This window comes from Conger conger, chromosome 2 (assembly GCF_963514075.1).
Source record: "Conger conger chromosome 2, fConCon1.1, whole genome shotgun sequence".
In the NCBI taxonomy this organism is placed as follows: domain Eukaryota; kingdom Metazoa; phylum Chordata; class Actinopteri; order Anguilliformes; family Congridae; genus Conger; species Conger conger.
This window is the reverse complement of record NC_083761.1, coordinates 24,224,311-24,245,308: the sequence shown is the minus strand read 5'-3', so window position 1 is coordinate 24,245,308 and position 20,998 is coordinate 24,224,311. Positions and strand designations below refer to the sequence as shown.

The window sequence follows — 20,998 nt, the reverse complement described above, 5'->3', positions numbered from 1 at the left end:
GGAGCAGGATAGAGGAGCCGATAAAAAAAACAAAAAAAAACCAAACAACGGAATACATATTGGTAAAACGGGTCAGAAAACAGAGGCTCAAAGAGAACAGAATAATGCCTTACACCAACAGATCTGACGAACTAGCAACGAAAACTGAAAAAGACAGATTCAAATACACTTACATATTAACTGAACGATTAACATGTGTGAGTGCTGGGGAACAGATGACGGGACAATGAGCAACAGCTGGGAAGGAAGGAAATACAAATAAGGAGTGGGAGGCAGAGATACTTAATGTGGAGAGGGAAAACAAGGAGTGCAAGCACAGAGTGCAAGCACAGAGAAAGGAAGAAACAATAGGAAAAAAGGGGCATGGACGTGACAGAACCAGGAGAGCACAGGGCTTCAGGCCACAGCAGAGCCCCAGGAAGGCACAGAACTTCAGGAGAGCAAGGGCCTTCAGGCTACCTTGGGGTTTCAGATGAGCACGGGGCCTCAGGCAACCATGGGATTTCAGGCGAACATGGAAGTGCTTCGTTCTGGACCTGGAGGGGTCTGGAGCCCAATATGTCGCAGGAGCCAGGCCAGAACTAGAGACTGGGCCGGAACCAAAGGTGTAGGGCCTGGAGCTGGGTCCTGTGGCTGAATAGGCGCTGGTGCAGAGGATGGGACCCTGGGCGGAGCCGGCACAGGGACCTGGGACAGACCTGAAGATGGGAGCCGGAGCCTGGGACGAAACTGTAGGCTGGGCCTAGGGCTAGCGCTGGAGACAGGACTTGGGGCAGCCCAGGGAACAGTAAAAGGAGGTGCTGGAGAAGGAGCTGGGGCAGAGCTGAAGCTTGGGTCTGGAGAGGCCCTGAAACTGGACCTGGAACGAAACCGCCGACTGGGCCCAGGGACGCACTGGAGACAGGATCTGGGGCAGAGTTCCAAGGGGCGCTGGAGAAAGCATCTGCAACCGAGTTGTAGCATGGGTCTGGTGCAGTACTGGAAGCCAAAACTGGGGCGACACTATAGACTGGGTCCGGAGAAGCACTGGAGACAGGACTTGGGGCACAGTTCACAGGGGTGCTGGAGACGGAGTCTGGGGAGGAGCTGTAGACTCGACCTGGTGCAGTGCAGAAAACTGGGTCTGGGACAATCCTGGAAACTGGTCCAGGAGAGGCGCTATGAACTGGACCGGAGGTCACACTGGACGCTGACACAGGAGCGACACTGGGGACCAGATCTGGGGTGAAGCAGGAGACTGGATCTGGGATAGAGCAGGAAGCTTGACCTGGTGTAGTTCTGGGATCAGGGTCTGGAGTGATGCAGGAGACTGGACCCGGGACGCAACAGGAAGCTGGACCTGGCACAGTTCTGGGAGCTGGGTCTTAGGCAAAGCAGTTGACTGGGCCTTGGATGGAACTGGAAGCTGGGTCTAGCACAGCACTGAGCTTGTCTTTTAAACGTTCTGAGAGTCCATTAAAGAATAAATCACTGAGGGCCTTGTTCTCAAATCAGAGGTGTAGGGGTCCTCGCAGGGGCTCCAAAATATGTAGGGGTCCTCGCACGGGGCTCCAAATTATGTAGGGTCCTCACACGGGCCGCCAAATAACGTAGGGAATTTACTCTGTACGAAACCGGGGCGCCAGTTAATGTTATGTAGCAGTATAACTGCAAAAAGTAATCAATCTCATAAAATTACTGTTATCAGAAATATCCAACCACAAATTTAGTATTTCAATTAATAATTAAAATAACCAATATTAATGATTGAACATACCGATAACCTGAAGGTTGGAAGTTCTTCGAAAGACTGCGTTAACTCGGCTCTCATGTCTATGTGATTCCAAAACGGACACCGGTTTAATAAAATATATTTATTAAACAACGTACAAACACAGAACAGATAAACTAACGGGAATTAGTAGGGGAAGTTAGGGTGTGTGTGTGCGTGTGTGTGGGTACGCGCAAGCACGCGTGTCACTTGAACAAAGGAAAGGTAAAGGGGTGGAGGGAGTAGCTAGCTTGGGTAAGTTCACTCTATATATGCGCGAAAGACGACAAATCAATTCACGTACATACATGGCTAACAGAATACATTCAAATGGTAAGACGGCAAATATAGAAACAGATTCAAAATAACATAAGCTAACACTGGCTATGCCTGCAAATGCTTGTTTGGTCTTACTGAGTGCATACGCATTGCTGGATCCAAAAGACGTGCTGTCCTTGTAGGAGCCGCGATGGTGCTGTGAATGCGTGTCCTGGAGAGGTGCGCAAAGCTGGGCCGTTCCCGTCTTAGCCGCGCGTTGTTATCTGGTCCGCTCGGTTGCTGGAAGGATGTTCGTTGGTCCCTTTTCCGGGTGGAAAAGTTCATTGCAATTGTTCTTTGGTGAGCTTAGCAGGGGTAAACTGATGTAGCGTTTCCACTCCAGTTTCCACTCGCTATAGGCCACGAAGTTACCGCGAGGTAACTGGGTGCGTCCGTAGGCCTGGTAGTGCGCTGTGCAGCATTCAGCCTCTGTCCAAGTATCGGAGCAGATGAGGTGAAGAAACGAGCGTCGAAAAAGCAAGTGAATAGAAGGGAAGAAGCAGAAGAGAGAGATCCCAAGAACGTGTCTTGCTCTTATACGGGAAAGTTTATTGCTCCCGCCATTACGGGATTGGCTGAACCAAGCTAGACGTCATGCGGGGTGGACGTCGCGGAATTGTCCTGTGGGAATGTGGAAGTTGTAGTTTCTACAGAGGATTTAGCCATAGCACCAAATCTACCAGCATAGGCCAATACAGAACCATTCCCTAGTCTCAGACAAACTGACTGGTTAAAAAAGACTCCTCATGACAGCAGTGAAGAAAAACCCTAAAAAAAACCCACACAACAATGTGAGGAACCCTCAAGTCCGCTGGTTCTGATTTTGGCTAGTTCGTTCGGTCAGAGGTGTGGAACAGAGGAACCAAGCGCAGACTCAGGGTAAGGTGAAAAATGGCAGGCAGGGGTCAATATCCAGGCTATCAGGTAAATCAGAGGTAATCATGTGCGTAAGCAAGTCAAAAAACTCTCACCCAGGAACAGGGCAACGGTACAAAATCAACAATCCAAGAAAACGGAATCCAAATAACCAGGCAGATTTCATTGACAGATGGAACGGAACGGAGTAATAGCTTACACCAAGGAATCTGACAAACTTGCAATGAAAACGGAAAAATACAGGCTTAAATACACTGACAGATGAACTAAACGATTAACAGGTGTGGGTGCTGGGGAACAGATGACGAGATAACGAGCAAGTTACGACAAAACAGGAAGGAAATACAAATAAGGAATAGGAGGCGGAGACACTTAATGGGGAGAGAGGGAAAACAAGCACATAGCTTTGGTTTGAGGGGTTTATGTAATGCCCTTCTCCTCAAATAATATGCCAAAGTACTGTAAGTTTCCCCACCACAGTATAGGGAGCATTGAAAACATGCAGCGGAACCACAGTCATCGCAGCACATACATGAGCTTTGCTCGTGTTCAATAAATGGCAATAACCCAACCAGTAACGAGCCCTTCACCCTTCACTTTCAGCACAACAATGGACAGCAAGAGCTTTTCACAAGTACTTTGGCAAAAACATTTCATCAGAACATTTCACATTCACAGAGCGAGACTCAGACTCTCAGTCTGTGGCAACTTGCTTAGTCACAAAGTCTATCAGTTGGAAAGGCATAAATCAGTAGTTTCCAAAAAAAAAAAAAAAAAGTCAACAGTGTACCTGCTGCAGACGTGGCACACATTATAGTAGTGATCTTCATTCCTGGTCCTGGAGAGCCGCAGGGTCTGCTGGTTTCTGTTGTTCTTTCTTCCATGGCACTTAATTGATCAGTTAAAGTAGTTGATTACGCAATTAACTCACATTGCCTGGTTTCTTGGCTCTGAATTGGTTGCCGATATAAACAAAAACCAGAAAACACTGTGGCTCTCCAGGACCAGGAATGAACATCACTTCATTATAAAATCCATCCATCCATCCATCCATTACCTTAACTCGCTTATCCTGGACAGGGTCGCAGGGGGGCTGGAGCCTATCCCAGCATACATTGGGTGAAAGGCAGGAATACACCCTGGACAGGTCGCCAGTCCATCGCAGGGCACACACACCATTCACTCACACACTGATACCCATGGGCAATTTAGACTCGCCAATCAGCCTAACCTGCATGTCTTTGGACTGTGGGAGGAAACCGGAGTACCCAGAGGTACCCAAGGTATTACTATGGTAGGTTTTATTATAGAAAGTGGTAGGGTTAGTTGAGGCCAAAGGTTTCCAGCACTTTCTAGTAATATCACCCTGCCTGACGGGCATGATCGCTACAGCGGCGATTCCAAGTCAAATCCACTGATTTCTCAATGGGAAGCCTCCCAGACAGACATTTCACAAAACGCAAAGACACAAAGGAGTTAATCGACTGACCCCTGATCCCACTGTACCCTGACAAATATTTTCATTCACAGACTCTCCAACAAGTGCACATACACACACAGACGCTCAAGCATATACGATTCATCAACACATGCATGCACACACACACAGATACACACAGGAATGCATTGTACCTGATCAACTCTAAGAGGGGAAAAATCATTCAAAATATTTTACATACACCTGATGCTTTTCAGCCCAATTATGATGTTGGTGCACCATAAAAAATGTATTTCTTTAAAGCTTCAAAGGCCTTTACAAATTCTAAACTGTGCAAACAGCTGTGACAACCCCATGCTGGAGACACTCCCGATGCATTCACACTGTTGAAGCTCTTGCTGAGTTTCTTTTCAATTGTCGCCTCCAGACAGTATCACCAAAGACCATTTATTTCCAGTTTCCATTCACCGCATGTGAAAATCTATGTAGGGCACCTTACCTTTGAATGGCACACTCCATGGCTGGTATCCATAGTAGCCTGTTATTCTCAAGATTCTCTCCTCGATAGAAGCGCTGTTTATGTCCTCGACTGAGCGGGATGACTTAAGCTCCTCCTTGATGGCTTCATCCACAACCAGGTACTTAAGCTGCCGAAGCTGGGGGCTGATGTCGGACAGCCGCCGCGGACTAACTTCCGGTGACTTCCGCATGCCACTGAAAAGGTGGGAAAAGTAAAAAAATGTCTGGAAATGTCTGTCAAAGTTTGTGGGGTGAGTAGTGACATTAGGGCTGCACATATGTCGTATATTTATCGTCATTGTGGTAGGAACATGCTTAGATAAACTCATCGCAAAAGACTGCTTGAACTGCGATGAATAGTATTTATTTAAATTGATGTTTGTTAAATTGATTGGCTGTTCATGTGCAATTTGTTCAATAAAAGCATGTTGAAAATGTAACAGCCCTAAGTGACATCATGCCAAATAATTTTACAAACTGTCTACCAGTCAATTGTTACTACATTCGATGACACACTCCATAGTCACATCTGAAAGGACACTGACAGCACAGCATGTCTGTGCCAGGCAGTGGCTCTGTTGCTTGCCACAGAATCAAATTAGTATCAGAAATACACCTGTAGCGTAGTGGTTCAAGTAAATGACTGGGACACACAAGGTCGGTGGTTCTAATCCCGGTGTAGCCACAATAAGATCTACACAGTCGTTGGGCCCTTGAGCAAGGCCCTTAACCCAGCATTGCTCCAGCGGCGGATTGTCTCCTGCTTAGTCTAATCAAATGTACGTCGCTCTGGATAAGAGCGTCTGCCGAATACCAATAATGTAATGTAAAGAATATCCAATAAAACGTCACACTTTTGTGTTAAAAACAGCACTGTGCAAAATTCTTAGTCATGTAAAACAAAATCTGTAAAGTAAAGTTGCTTTAAACGATAATGAAAGTACATTTTAAAAAAACAGTTTGTCTCGCATGCTTCTGGATCTCCAGGTAATACCTGGAGAAGACGGCAAGAGATTTTTTTTCCCTACGTCTGTATAAAGTGTGTTCTGTTTCATCCAATGTTTTGCTGTTAGGTACTTTTGACACAGATCGGATTCTACAGTTTAACAGAATGAGCAAGCTATCTCCACGACTAGCCTGCCTCCCGCAGACAGAAAGCGACTGAGCGCCTAGAGCGGACGTACTGTCGCCTTGACACTCCCCCCCTTAAATGATAACTATCTTAACACAGTCGTACTAACTCAAAATTTAAACCATACAGTTATCGTCTAGTGTACGTATGCATGAGCATAATCGGCTACACACGAGTTCCGTCTAATAGATGCAAAAAACAAAACAGAAAAGCACGCCCATGATAATGCACACATTTTTCATTCGCGCAGTGCCCAATGCTCGCCATTGTTAATAAACGCATCGATGTCACTCGCAATTATTTTTTGTGATAGTACCATCCATGACCAACGACAGATATCCTCTTTGGTATGATTCAATTAATGTTCCAGATACGAAGTTCATTACGAAGTTCAGGGTCTACATTCAGCCTACACACTGCCTTCAGCTCCTGTGTGCAACGACCATTTGTCCTAGTGCGTTGCTGCAGGTGCTTTTAAGGCAACGGATACGCAGATAAGTGGGTATTTTTTTCCCCTTTTGTGCCTGTCATGCATACGAATGTAGCCTACTTTTCTGTAACCTATTTAGTCACCTGGAAAGCACTGTAAACAGTAGACTGCACGATTAACTTGCCCTCTGTATAAACAAGTTTATTTTCTTGGGGGAGAAAATACATGCAGTAGTGTAGTGTGCAAGTTCTACATGCAATAGTGTAGCTTCGGATTCTAAATAAGGATCTCCCTGAAGCCAAAGGAAAAGTTCAACCTTTTCAAACATAAACAACCAACTACCATTTACATATTAGAATGTAGCATTATCTATCAATTGATGAATGAACGCTTTCATAAAAATGAATCTAAAAACGTAAACATGAGATAGTGACAACTTTTTTCTTACTTGGGAGTAAAAGAGGTCGGCGGTGCCAGGTAACACATGCAGTCCCTCCGGGGGCGTCCAACTGGGTCCCAAATCGCCCTCTTTGCACCTCCGTACATGATACTCATTCACACAATGGTAGAAAAGCCCGTTACATTACATGCACCGCTCCAACGAGGTGGATACCACGAAAAACCATCGCACGGATTTGGTCTTCCCACTCAAATACACCCGCGACACACGCTGTGCGAGCGGACAGAATCCCTTTGTAGGATTGTACTTTACAGTAACAGTGGTCTTCTTATTCACAGTGCAAGCGACGTCTACTGCCAGCAGCCTATATTGCAACAGATAAACCCGACATATTAAACTAGGCTGAAGTGGTGCGTGCATGTGCTCGCGGGCGCGTTAAATATATATAATTAATATATTAATTAATATATATAATATAATTATAATAATAATTACAGTAAAGCTTCTAGGAACATGTTTACTTTATTACACCTACTTATTTATGCGATTATCTAATCAGCCAATTATGTGGCAGCAGTGCAATGCATACAATCATGTAGATGCGGGTCAGGAGCTTCAGTTAATGTTAACATCAACCATCAGAATGGGGGGAAAAATTGATCTAAGTGACTTTGACCGTGGAATGATTGTTGGTTTGAGTATCTCAGAAACTGCTGGTCTCCTGGGATTTTCACACACACTAGTCACTACAGTTTGCAAAGAATCGTACAAAAACAAAAAAACATTCCAGTCAGCAGCAGTTCTGCAGGAAGAAACGCCTTGGTAATGAGAGACGTCAGAGGAGAATGGCCAGACTGGTCAAAGCTGAGAGGAAGGTGACAGTAACGCAAATAACCACATATTACAACAGTGGTATGTAGAAGAGCATCTCTGAACACATAACACATCATAACTCTAAGTAGAGTCTAAAAAATATGTCTAATAAATACCTAATAAAGTGCTCAGTGAGTGTATATGTAAGAAAGCTGCAATTAATATGACGGAGCCAGAACACCTTTTCTTGGTTATCTGTAATTGAACACATGTAATCCGCAGAGTAATTATGGAAATAAGCCGCTCAGTCATAGGCCTATCAAGGGAAATTATTACTTTTATTTAATAAGTCATTACTTTTTTAAATAATTTAAACATTCAATGTTTTCAGCAGTGGCAGAAGGCATCATCAATTTCCCCCAGCTATAGGAAAAGGCCAGGTGCCAAATTTGCTCTATACCAAATAAATAGTTCTATTCCGCAGAATTTATGTTCTGTATAAACACGGGTATTTGTCATACATACCCAGTCCTAGATATTGTTTTCCACCAGCTGAAATTTGAACCAAAAAAATGGCCTTCAATACAGTTCCCTCCAAACGTATTGGAACAACAAGGCCAATTCCTTTGTTTTTGCAATACACTGAATACAGTTGGGGTTGAGATAAAAACATGAACACGAGACAAGAGTTCAGAATTTCAGCTTTTATTTCCTGGTATTTCCACCTAGATGTGGAACATAGCACCTTTGTCATCAGACCACTCCATTTTAGGTGACCAAAAGTATTGGAACAGAGAGTATTGTGATGAAATGTGAGGGAGGGGCTCTCTCTCTGTGGACTGATGACTCTCACCTGTGTTGCACGTACTGAGGAACGATTGACTAATGATGACTGATGATGCTCACCTGTGTTGTGGGTGTGGGGAGCAGCCGCGGAGCTAGAAAAGAGACATTGAACGGCCGGGCGGGGAAGAGTCTGGGCTGCTTTGTCTGAAGGAACTGCGAATATTGACCGACGGCCTGTATAGGTCCGGAACGATATTCTTAGCTGTATTCCTTGCAGTCTGGACGAGATGACCGGCGGAGAAGCTCAGCACGCCTTCTTGCGCCTCTACAAGTAAACCGCCTGACCGTCACGTCTGAGAAGCTCAGCACACCATCTCGTGCCTCTACAAGTAAACCTCCTGACCGTCACGTCTGTTTGCCGGCTACAGCAGCGAGTGTGCTGCTGCGGGCGCATCTTGTTGCCACGGGGACGGGAGACTCCTATGCTCGACCCCCACGGGGGGGGGGGGTCTTGTCGGCCCGGGGCGAGTTAAGTTTTAAAACGCTCTAGAGACTTTCATGTTCAGTGTCGTCTTGTCAGTGTTTTTCGTCTTAAGTCTATATCATTTATCTCCAGATATTTACAGTATTTTAACCCAATGCTCATCACCTTGCCAAGAGCCCCCGGAGGCAACATTACTGACTAGAGGGGTCCTCTGCACCCTTCTATGGGTGAAAGTGGGTGTTGACCGGCCTAGCTCTAGTGGCCCTTTTATAGAGTGCTGTGTATTTTTTCATACTGTGTGGTTTGACTGACCTATAGTTTGTAGTGGTCCTTATTAGAGTGCTGTGCATTTTCCATACCGTTTTTTTAGTGTGCAGTGGGTTGCGGTGCTTTATACTGTGCAGTGTTTCTGGCAGTGTGTTTGCCAAGCTTTCTAATTCAATTGAGTTGCAGTGCCGTATCTATTAGGGAAGTGGGGGGGCCATCTAAGTACTGAGGGTTGACCTTTTTGGGGACATATTGCTGGGTGATGTTTTAATGAATGGTACCTAAATAAAACTTGTATCTTTTCTACCGTAACAGTCTGAGAACATTCTCATTCCCCTGACACCGGACCAGACCGGTATACCAAAGGTGGTGGCAGCATTACGCTATCCTTAAAACACCTAACAACAAAGTTTATTACAGTATTTAAGTAAATGAAAGTAAATAACACTTAATATTCGGTTGCATATCCCTTGCTTGCAATGTGATGCTTTTCCAGGCTTTTACTGCAGCCTCATTAATTTGTTGTTTGTTTCGGGAAGTGAAATGCATGTTCAATTGGGTTAAGGTCTGGTGATTGACTTGGCCAGTCTAAAACCTTCCACTTTTTCTCCCTAATGAAGTCCTTTGTTGTGTTGTGTTGTGTTGGAGTGTTTTGGGTCATTATCTTGCTGCATGATGAAGTTCCTCCCAATTAGTATGGATGCATTTCTCCATAAGTTGGCAGACAGAATGTTTTTTGTAGACTTCTGAATTCATCCTGCTGCTACCATTATGAGTTACATCATCAATAAAGATTTGTGAGTCCACTCCAGAAGCAACCGTGCAAGCCCAAGCCATGACACTTCCTCCGCCATGCTTCACAGATGAGCAGATACCTTCTTTCTCCACACTTTGGCCTTTCCATCACTTTGGTAAAGGTTAATCTTGGTCTCATCAGTCCAAAAAACTTTGTTCCAGAACTTTTGTGACTTGTCCCTGTACTTATTTGCAAATTGTAATCTTGCCTTCTGATTCTTACTACTGATGAGTGGATTGCATCTTGTGGAATAACCTCTATATTGCTGCTCTCTAAGTCTTCTTCGAACGGTTGGTTGAGATAACTTCACCCCTGCCCTGTGGAGACTGTTTGTGATGTCACCGACTGATGTTTTGGGGTATTTCTTCACAGCTCACACAATGTTTCTGTCAGCAACTGCTGTTGTTTTCCTTGGTCAACCTGTTTGATGTCTGTTTCTCAGTACGCCTGTGGTTTCTTTCTTTTTCAGGACATTCCAAGTTTTTGTACAAGCTATCCCCAATGCTTTTGCAATCAATTTCCTTTCTTTTCTAAGCTTCAAAATGACTTGTTTTTTTCCCGAAGACAGCTCTCTGGTCTTCATGTTAGTTTATCTTTTATAACACACGTGCAATTTTCACAGCAAAACCAAAGGCTAAATCCAAGAGTAGACATTCAGAACTATTTATTGTTTAACCAATCAATCTAACAGAATACATCTAGGCAACAAGAAACACCTGTCAGTCACATGTTCCAATACTTTTTCTAACCTAAAAATAGGGTGGTCTGATACAAAAGGTGATTAAGTTCCAAGCTGTTTAAGAAATCTAGATAAAAATACCAGGAAATAAAAGCTGAAATTCTAAGTGTGTAGATTTTGTTTTAGCCCAGCAGTACGACACCTGATTCAACTAATTAGCTAATCATAGTGTTCAATCAAGACCTTGATAAGCAGAATGTTCACCCCTGTGCTGCATCCTCTGGAGGAAAACATGCACACTGCAGAGGATTGCCCTTGCCTAGTAAAGACTCAAATCCTGGTTCAATTTGTCTACCTTCCTTGAGGAATCAATTGTGATCAATAGTATACTTTGCTCTCCTGTTCATTTTATTACAAAAAAAATATTTTCTTGTTTGTTTTTCCATTATGCATGTGCCCATGTGTGTGTGTGTGTGTGTGTGTGTGTGTGTGTGTGAGTGTGTGAGTGTGCGAGTGTTCTTGTGTGTGTGCACGTGTATGTGCGTGCATGTGTGTGAGTATGTGAATGGTGTCACTTGTACAGCCTGGCCACATGTACAGCTCATGCATGGCGAGTGTTCTGTTGGAAGGTAGCTACACATTAGTAATGTGGATGAGGTCAGTCTCACCTTTAAATTTAAAGAGCTCTGAGATTGTGAAAGTGCTATAGAAATACATTATAGAAATAGAAATGCATTATTATTTTTTTCTTCTACTTCTTTCACTTCTACCTATTCTTCACTTCTACATCTATTGTCTATTCTTCTTCTTCTTATTATTATTATTATTCTTCTTATTATTATTCTTATTCTTATTATTATTATTATTATTATTATTATTATTTATTTTATAAGCCTGGATACAAATGTTTTGCTGATTGATGCATTCAAATTAAGTTATTATTAGGACAATACAGTAGTACTTTGTGCACAAATCAGGGACAGTTTACATTACTCAATCTCACATGCTTCGTGGGGGAACCACACTCGGCAGTCTCCAACTTTTCCAACATGGCTGTGCCCCAAAACTCAATATTTTTTCTACGGTCTATGGTCTGAGGAAGAACATGTATCCTTTTTCACAGCTTTCTGCACCAGGATGAAATATCCAGGACCGTCAGAGGTTTAACTCTTGTGTTGTCAAAAATGACTCTTAACTGAGTGCAACAGCAGTGAAAAACCACCTACATTTTTTAGGCATTAAAAATACAGATTAAAATAGATTTTTTAAATACAAAGAGCAGTATTTAATGGTAGGGTGGTAGGGTCACTGCTTTTCCTGCAAGGACCCAACCATTACGAATTAAACATTGCTCTTTTTCTAGATTTTGATATAAGTGGTACATCATTCGGGTACAGAGATTGTCTTGTGAATTGTGTTCTTCTGCAGTTATGAAATCAGAAGTCATAATCAAAGTAATAATCTATTACACCAAAAAACAAAAAAAATCTATTTTGTACTAAAAACAAGTGATGTAGGCTGAAGAAACAGTCTCTCTGGACTGCGAAGTAGGAAGACATTTATTCACAGATTTATCGTTCAGTGACAGGTTCTTTCGACATGAAAAATATTAATTTCGGGTTCACTGTATAATTTACTGGCTTTATCACACAGGATTTTGTGAGGGTGGGTCACTTTTGACCCTGCGGTGCATAAGCTACGTAATATGAAGACACCACAAAGGGTTAAAATGGTTTAGAGACAGTCTGTCATTCAAAATGGCGCTCAGAGCCCCAGTGTGCCGTTGTCATGGTGTCTGTACCCATCGAGCGTTGCCGTGGCATCAAGCAACCAAGCTGTTTTTCACAGGTTTCCTGCAGTTGTCATGCAGCTCTCATGGGGCGCAACTCAGGATTCGAGGTTAAGCACAGACTGTCTGCTTTAATCACATCCATACCAGGTGTTCTTCTAGGAATTACAGCCCTTTTTATATTCAGTTAAAATCATTTGTAATAAGGATTTATTGTTTTGCATTCATCTGGGACAAGGAGCCAGACAAAGATCCGAGAGATCTGAGAGAGATGGAGGACGTTTAAGTTATTAAGTTACAGAAACTCAAGTTTTCCTTCATTGAGATGAAGCAAGAAAGACCTGCCAGACTTCAGTCCACACAAACCCACTCCTGTAAGTTTACATATAACCCAGTGGTCCTCCTCCTGGTCCAGGAGAGCTGCAGGGTGTGCTGGCTTTTGTCGTTACTCAGCACTTAATTGATCAAATGAAGCAGTTAATTACACAGTTAACTCACCTCACCTGGTTTCTTGGGTCTGACTTGGTTGCTGACATTAAGGCAAAAACAAAAACCAGCACCCCTTGCAGCTCTCCAGGACCAGGAGCGAGGACCAGCGCCATAAAAAACAATACATATAAAAAACAAATAGGCAGGAGACAAACTTAAAGTAAATATTAGAAATATTATGGTCTGAGGAGACCCCGGGCGCCGGGATATCGGTGGCGGAGACGACGTACCGGTGGTCGCGGGCGCACACTGTCGCGCGGTCCGCCGTCATCCGAAGTGCCGCCTCTCCGCATTGCACGGGCATGCTGTGGTATCCCCGCCGGCAGTGTGAGAAGAGACGCCTGAAGTGTTTTGAGAGATCGGTCTGGCATCGATCGGAAAAGAAAAAGCGCACGGCTCCTCCTCACCGCCGTCGTGGCCACCTCCGACCCCCCTCCCATTCGCCTCCCGGCTCCCCACCCACCGGAGACCTGTGCTTACTCCAGCAAAACTTATGCCACCAGCCATCGATATGTGGATCAGCAGTTCAGATGGAGAGCCCCCAGGGGAGGAAGGTGTCAGGTTCCTCCTGAGTATGCGAAGAAGTCTGCTCCAAAGTCGGCGGCCATCTTGCGCGGTCTAACGTTCGCGACCGGCGGACGCCATCTTGTGCAGCCCCTTACATTAACAGGGCTGCACAGTGGGACAGTGGAAGATGGACGATCAGGGTGTTGTACTGTAGGTTCAGACCCTTGGCTGGGCCACTATAGATAACAGTAATAATAATCAAGTAATAATATTAGAAATGTACTTTGGGGATTTGGGGATTTTTGACTGGCTAATCCAAACTGGAGAACATGGACATGGATATTCTTTCGAAAGTAATGTACTTATTTCATCAGTGAATCAAAATTTTTTTGCATGCATTGTATTGGTCTAATTTGAGTGAAGTGATCCCAATGGTTTTTAATCCTGAATTTGAACTCTCCAAATTAAGTTGAGTATATCTACCACAGACATAAGCCTCTGCTCAACAATAAAGAGGAAATAATATTAATTTCTTGCATAGTCAAGCACAGTGAATTTCACTTGTACAGTACAATATTCAATATTCAATATGGTTCTTGCCTACATGGTAAATAGTAAAAAGTGCACTGAGTGAGCACTTTATTACGTATTTATTAGACTCATTTTTTAGACATATTAAGTCTTCTGCAGCTGTAGCCTGTCCACTTAGAGGTTTGATGTGTTACGTGTTCAGAGATGCTCTTCTGCGTACCACTGTTGTAATGTGTTGTTATTTGTGTTACTGTCACCTTCCTGTCAGCTTTGACCAGTCTGGCCCTTGGCTTTTGCCCACTGGACTGTTGCTCACTGGATGCCTTTTGTTTTTCTCAACATTCTCTGCAAACTCTAGAGACTGTTTTGCGTGAAAATCCCAGGAGATCTACAGTGTCTGACATACTCAAACCACCCTGTCTGGCACCAACAATCATTCCAAGTCACTTAGATCACATTTCTTCCCAATTCTGACATTTGGTCTGAAAAACAGCTGAACCTCTCGACCACGTCTGCATGCTCTCATGCATTTAGTTGCTGCCACGTGATAGACTGATTAAATATTTGCATTAACAAGCGGGTGTACAGGTCTACCTAATAAAGTGCTCACTGAGTGTATAGTTGTTAAGGCAGAATGTCGCCATTTAAAATGTCAAATTTGCTTCCTACCTATGTCATTAACGTTAAAAATGGAAAACTCTGTGTTTCATCTGCAGGGACACAAGGGTCAGGATCACTTTGCTCAATGTCAGTATAGTCAAGCAGCATTTGGAGTCCGTCTCTGTGTTTATAACATGAATATTACGCACAGTAAAGCAACTAATTACACAACTGAGTGTTGTCAGTTGTCTTGTTTATAAAAACGTTGAAATTATACAGTACTATGCAAAAGGGAACATCAATTTTTTAAATATTAAATTGGTCTTAGATGTTTGTTTTATTATTTGTTTTTGTCTGTTAGCAAAAAAGAGCAAACATTCTGGTCCAAGCGATGGTTCTGTCCCGCCTGGACTACTGCAATTCCCTCTTGGCTGGCCTCCCAGCGTCCGCCATCAGACCCCTCCAACTCATCCAGAATGCAGCAGCTTGTCTGGTCTTCAACCTTCCCAAATACTCACACATCACCCCCCTGCTTACTTCCCTCCACTGGCTGCCTGTCATGGCTCGCATCAAATTCAAAACATTGGTGCTAGCCTTCCAAGCAGTTAAAGGGTCTTCCCCAGCTTATCTGCAAAAAATCATCAGACCCTACACCCCTGCCAGACCTCTTCATTCAGCCTCCACAGGCCGCTTGGCACCTCCCCCTCTCAGAACCTCCACCTCACGCTCACGACTACTGTCTGTTCTGGCTCCACGGTGGTGGAACGAACTCCCCGTTGAGGTCAGAACTATAGAATCTCTCCCCACCTTCAAGCGCAAGCTGAAGACGCACCTCTTCAAGCAGCACCTCTCCCCATCCCTCCCTACCTCCCTGTGAACCTTAATTGTTGTCTCTGTGACTTGCTTTGTGTATCGGTATTTTTAGTTGGCTAGGTAAGCAGTGTTTGGATAGTTAACTTTGGTCACTTTTGCTCTGTTTGTTTGTTTGTTTGTTCAAAAATAAATAAATAAATTAAAAAAATAAAAATAAAAAATGGCCCTTGTCCTTATCTTTGTTGTACAGGTAGCAGTTCAAATTGTACTTCCCTCTAGGGTCTTTCAGCGAACTTATCCCTGGTTATGGGTATGCACTTTGTTGTACGTCGCTCTGGATAAGAGCGTCTGCCAAATGCCAATAATGTAATGTAATGTAAATTCTTATTCCAAAAATGTCAACTGTTACAGAGAAATGTCATTACATTAAAAATGATGTCTGGGATTGCCTGGAGACCTAGAAGAAGCTAAACAGCCAAAGTCTGCAGAAGAACTGTCGTTCCTCAATATATTTGGAACATCCTCCCAGCCGATTTTCTTATGAAACAGTTTTGGTCACAACAAATACAGTACTGATTTGATTTAACTGTTTATTTTAACAGTTGCTCTTTATGCTATTTTTAAAAATATATTTATAAACTTTTTTTGAAAGCAACTTTTTATATGTGTCTAAGACTTGCACTGTACAGTATATCATGTCAAGTAATACATAACGTATGCATTGTATTTTATGTAAGACCTAATACCGGGAGAGGGAAAGGAAGGAAGGGGAACTTGGATAGAATGTCATTGTGTACACCACTGGCAGTGGCATGCTTCTGGGAGTTGTAAGCATACATAATTATTTATTGGTACACCCTAAAGTTCCCTCCCGGTCCACAATGTCAATCTCTCTGATCTCCGATGTTTAATTTAGCATGGATTGAACATCAACATATGAGCAGCAATATTTATAATTTGCTGTCAAACATGAATGGAGTCCAAGAGGAAAATAGGCTTTTTGAGAGAACATATAGGTATCACTAGGGGGCGACTTCATATCAACTGGCGAAACTGATAGCTTGAAAGCTGGCTGCTTGGCCACTACACACAGAAATAATTCAGTTTGCACAGCAATTTAACGATAAATAATAGACTGACAGTTAAAAGAAAACAAAAATCAGTTAAGGTCTCGAATCAATATCAAGGGGGCATCATCTGTCTGCAGGGACAAAGACATCCTTGAGATGGATGTGATTCAAGATTTATCAGCGTTCATCAGGGAAAATATTCCAAGGTACAGGTCAATAATTACACAATGAAGCTTGTATTTAAACAAGCATGTAATAAACAGGGCAATTCAATCAGCTTTGAAAGAAGTATGCACCACTGAACGATGCTTTGCTGAAAATGTAATTAAAGAACAACGGACGACGTATCAGTGGTGATGACAAATGAAGAAATGGGCCAAACGCTTTAAATATTTAATTTGTTCTGGAAGGAAAATCCCTCACATCTGATTGGAAAATTTGCTGATACAATGTAGCTTACACTCTGAAAAAGGATGTATTAATATCCAACACACTTTTGTGTTATAATATACAATTTGTGTCACAAAACAAGACTTTTTTAACACAGACAAAATGTAACACAAAATGTGTTGTCCATAACTAGATAAGGAGGTTTTAAAAAATGACATGTTATGACTGTCACATAAGTTATGAGAGTGTGCTGCCATGAATTATGCCATGAAGTGCCCCTTTGAAACACTCATATTTGTATTATTGCTTCTGTTATTAATCATTAATTCAAATGGATTAATTTTGGTAAAATATATTCTGTACAATAACTGGGTGTCATAAACAGTTTGTCTAGTTGTCCTAAATAATCCATCTGAACTTGGATGATTGGTCACTGTGACAGTTGCTCATAAACATCACTGTCAATCATTACCTGTGTTTCCTTAGTGCTAATTGCTTCACCAATGTAGATCACTGGGAAGAGGCAAGCGAAAGTGACCAATGACACAACTAAAATGCTATCAATCTCCTGTTTGTGGAGGACTGAAATACATGTGAGCTGATGTGGAAACAAACTAGTGACTCTCCCCGTTAACGCCAATTAATCAGAGCCTGTTTACTTGTTGATAATTGTCGATAATTGATGCAGATAGCACCTACTCTTTAGTAAATTAGCTACCATTGTATTTTAATGGGCACTTAATTTGTTGCTCTTCCGTTGAATCTTGGCAATATATTGCTTCTACAAACACAAGAGCTGTGGAGGGGGGAAAAAAATAGCAAAGATCCTATACACACACACACACAGAGACACACACGCACACACATTTATTCTTACTGCTGTTAAGTGTTGGATTTATATCGAAATTATCTCCCATGACAGCAGTACCAGGACACTCTTATGCAAAGCATGGTGCTGTCAAGCACAATCAGAAAGCTCTTATTAATATGCTGTAAGTACAATTTGGCCTTATAAATAGACCATTGCCTATTTAACTGCACTACAAATGTGTGCTTCAAAGTAACACAATTACAAATCCTTTTAAAAAAGGCTGCATGTACAAGTGCCATAATAAAATGCTGATTAAAAGACATGTGGATCACATTCTGCCTTGTTCACAAATATCTCAACTCCCACCTAAGTGGCTTATTGTCAGTACAAAGGAGTACTATGCCTCTTCATTTCCCAGTGATTGTTAAAGTGCCCTTCAAATTAGAAACAGTGGCACAGGCTCACACTTATTGGCCGTGTCCAAAATAGCCTCCTAACTACTGTGTCCTCAAAATAGTACTGTCCACTAAACATACTGCCTATTCATATTAGTATGTGTTATGTTCCCGATTGCAGTACACTGGATAGTTGTTAAGTAGTAAGAGTTCTCTCCATGTAGTGTACAGTGTAATATGTATATTTCTGGGGCTTCGCTGAGTGTATTTGTTATTTGTGACTTTTTAGGAAGTAAACCACACTTTTCTAAGAGGCCCCTCAGAGAGGAAGAGGCGGAGCCATCTTTGGATATTTCAACTGCATGCTACTTTGGGATGACTTAGCATGTGTTTGAACACACAGTCTGAGCAATCTCAAAACAGGGGCAGCTCTGTTAGAACCGTTAGCTGCCATGATAGAGGGCACAATGGAGAAGCAACGCATGTTCATCAAAACGCAATTCACCTCCAGAGTAGACTCAACCGTTCTGACGTTTGGACTGAAAAACAGCTGAACCTCTTGGCCTGCATGCTTTTATGCTGTCACATGATTGGTTGATTAAATATTTGCATTAACAATCTGGTGTACAGGTTAATAAAGTGCTCAGTGTATATTTAAGAATTTTTCTTCGTGGTTCATAACTGCGGTTTGGAAAAAGTGTACTCCCACACCAAGTAGAACTGCTCTTCTTCCAAGACCACAGAGCAGTTTGAGTATACTAACAAACTGAGTTAGTAAAAACAGTTGTTAGTGTTGCTTCATTCTGAGATTGCCATCATGACATTTGTACTCAAATGTCCAAAGGGAGTCTCTCATTCGGTCATGTTTTGTCCTTCTGTCAGGCTGTTTATAGAGCAGCATGAAATCATTAGGCCTGTTTGGTGATTAGCTCCCTTATCAACTTGTGACACCTGTAAGAGAACAGCAGGTTGATGCAGAATTGGCTGTAGTGTTGCACAGTGAAAGGGGGCTGCTGTCCTTATCTCATTGGCCTGCAGCTGTCCAATTGGGTGCCTTGCCCCTTTGAGGAAGAGGAAGTGACATAAAGCTTAAAATGAAATTTAAAAAAACTATTCTAGCAGGACTGCAAGAGGGAAGGACACACATAATATCCTGATGAGGACGGCTAATGCGGCCAGAGATGCAGAATACAAAGAGCTTCAATAAAGAGTGACTCTCAATGGCTCTTATTCAATGTAAGCTTACAGCCAGTGGTTTATACTACCCACACAGCCCACAGCCATTTGGGAATGACACATTATATCAGCAGGTGGCTAGACTATGAGCAGCTGAATCACATGGGAGGTGTAATGTGCTATTTTAAAGGCTCTGTGTATCACAAGCATGTGAAATCACTTGTGAGGGCCGATCCACTTCGAGATTCTGTGCCAACTCCTGCTCTTAATTATTATTCGATTCGCTCCCGTATATGACATTTGTATCAGCACCAGCTGTAAACTGCAAGTGCATCCTAAAGATTTTACTGGAGTGAACCTGTGTAGTTTACAGAGCTGTCAGAAAACTAAAACTGAGGTAATTGGTTGGAACAAAAACCAGCACGCAGGGCCAGCTCTCATGGACTGGAGTTATGCACTGCTGCTGAAGCAGGTGAGAGTTTCATAAAGTACCCAATTGGGAGGAGCCAATGAAAATGTTTCTCTCTCCCACCGCAGAACAAAATGACTGGTTTAAATTAGTGAGCTTATGACAGCTCCACATTTTTGGTTTCATATGCTCCCGCAATTAACTACCATTACCTTCCACACATCATTATACATTTACCTTAATCTGCATTTTCAATTATATAAGAACCTGAAATTCGACTTGAATACCAAGGATGGCATAATTATAATATTAGGTAATATAGGTAAGAGCAGTCCTCTCGCAGTCGGAGGGTTGCCGGTTCAATCCCGCCCGGGCTGTGTCGAAGTGTCCTTGTGCAAAACACCGAAACCCAAAATGCTCCTGACGAGCTGGTTGGTACCTTGCATGGCAGCCAATCGCTGTCAGTGTGTGAGCGTGTGTGTGAATGGGTGAATGAGAAGCATCAATTGTACAGTGCTTTGGATAGAGGCGCTATATATTGCTATATATTGTCCTGGTCCCACGGTGGTGGAATGACCTCCCGGTGGATGTCAGAACGGCAGAGTCTCTGACCTCCTTCAAGCGCAGACTGAAGACCCATCTCTTCAGGCTACACCTTTCCCTCCCCAACTCACAATCACCGTGATTAGCCTTAGACCGTAATAGCACTTAGGTACAGATATCGTTACTTGTATAGGTATTGTTGTTTTTATTGGCTGTTGTATTGTTGTCTTCTAGCTGCCAACTGTGGTATGCTAGTTTGAAAGTTGATTGTACTCTTCAAGGGTTCTGAATTTCTGTATGTTCACACTAGGACTCGGAACAGTACTGTACTCTCAGGTCCACTTTTGAACTTGCTCTTGTGTTTGATTTGCACTTTGTTGTACATCGCTCTGGATAAGAGCGTCTGCAAAATGCCACGTAATGTAATGTAATGTAATATATAAAGGCAGACATTTACCATTTACTATACTATGACCTCCACTTGGCTCCTTTCATTAATTTGTTGCACACATACTATTGTTTGGAGATCTATATACACTATATATACAAAATGTATTTTTATTGGTTACAGAGATTTAATAAATATTTTAAGTAGCTTTAAATATTAATTGTTTCAAAATTTCCAGAGGATGCACACAAACATGCTTGCTCACATAAACCCACAGAAGCAGTCGCCTGGTAGAGCTCTACAAAAAGGAGATCTTCATCTCAGTTTCTACTGTACTCTCCACACAGAGGAACTTGTATAGTTTGCCAGAAACTGACAGACTGATCTGAAAGCGGGCAT

General features: G+C 42.7%; 1 protein-coding gene across 1 annotated transcript in view; it reads right to left on the bottom strand.

The window, feature by feature from the left end:
• slc35f3a (solute carrier family 35 member F3a) overlaps positions 1-7,050 on the bottom strand; it is a 30,325-nt gene extending 23,275 nt beyond the window's left edge. Inside the window, exons 1-2 of the mRNA XM_061231451.1 lie at positions 6,912-7,050; positions 4,882-5,096 (exon numbers count right to left, since the gene is read on the bottom strand). Coding sequence (XP_061087435.1) covers positions 4,882-5,096; positions 6,912-7,018 — 322 coding nt within the window. The 5' untranslated portion in view covers positions 7,019-7,050. The remainder of the gene's footprint in view (positions 1-4,881; positions 5,097-6,911) is intronic.
• Positions 7,051-20,998: the final 13,948 nt, after the last annotated feature.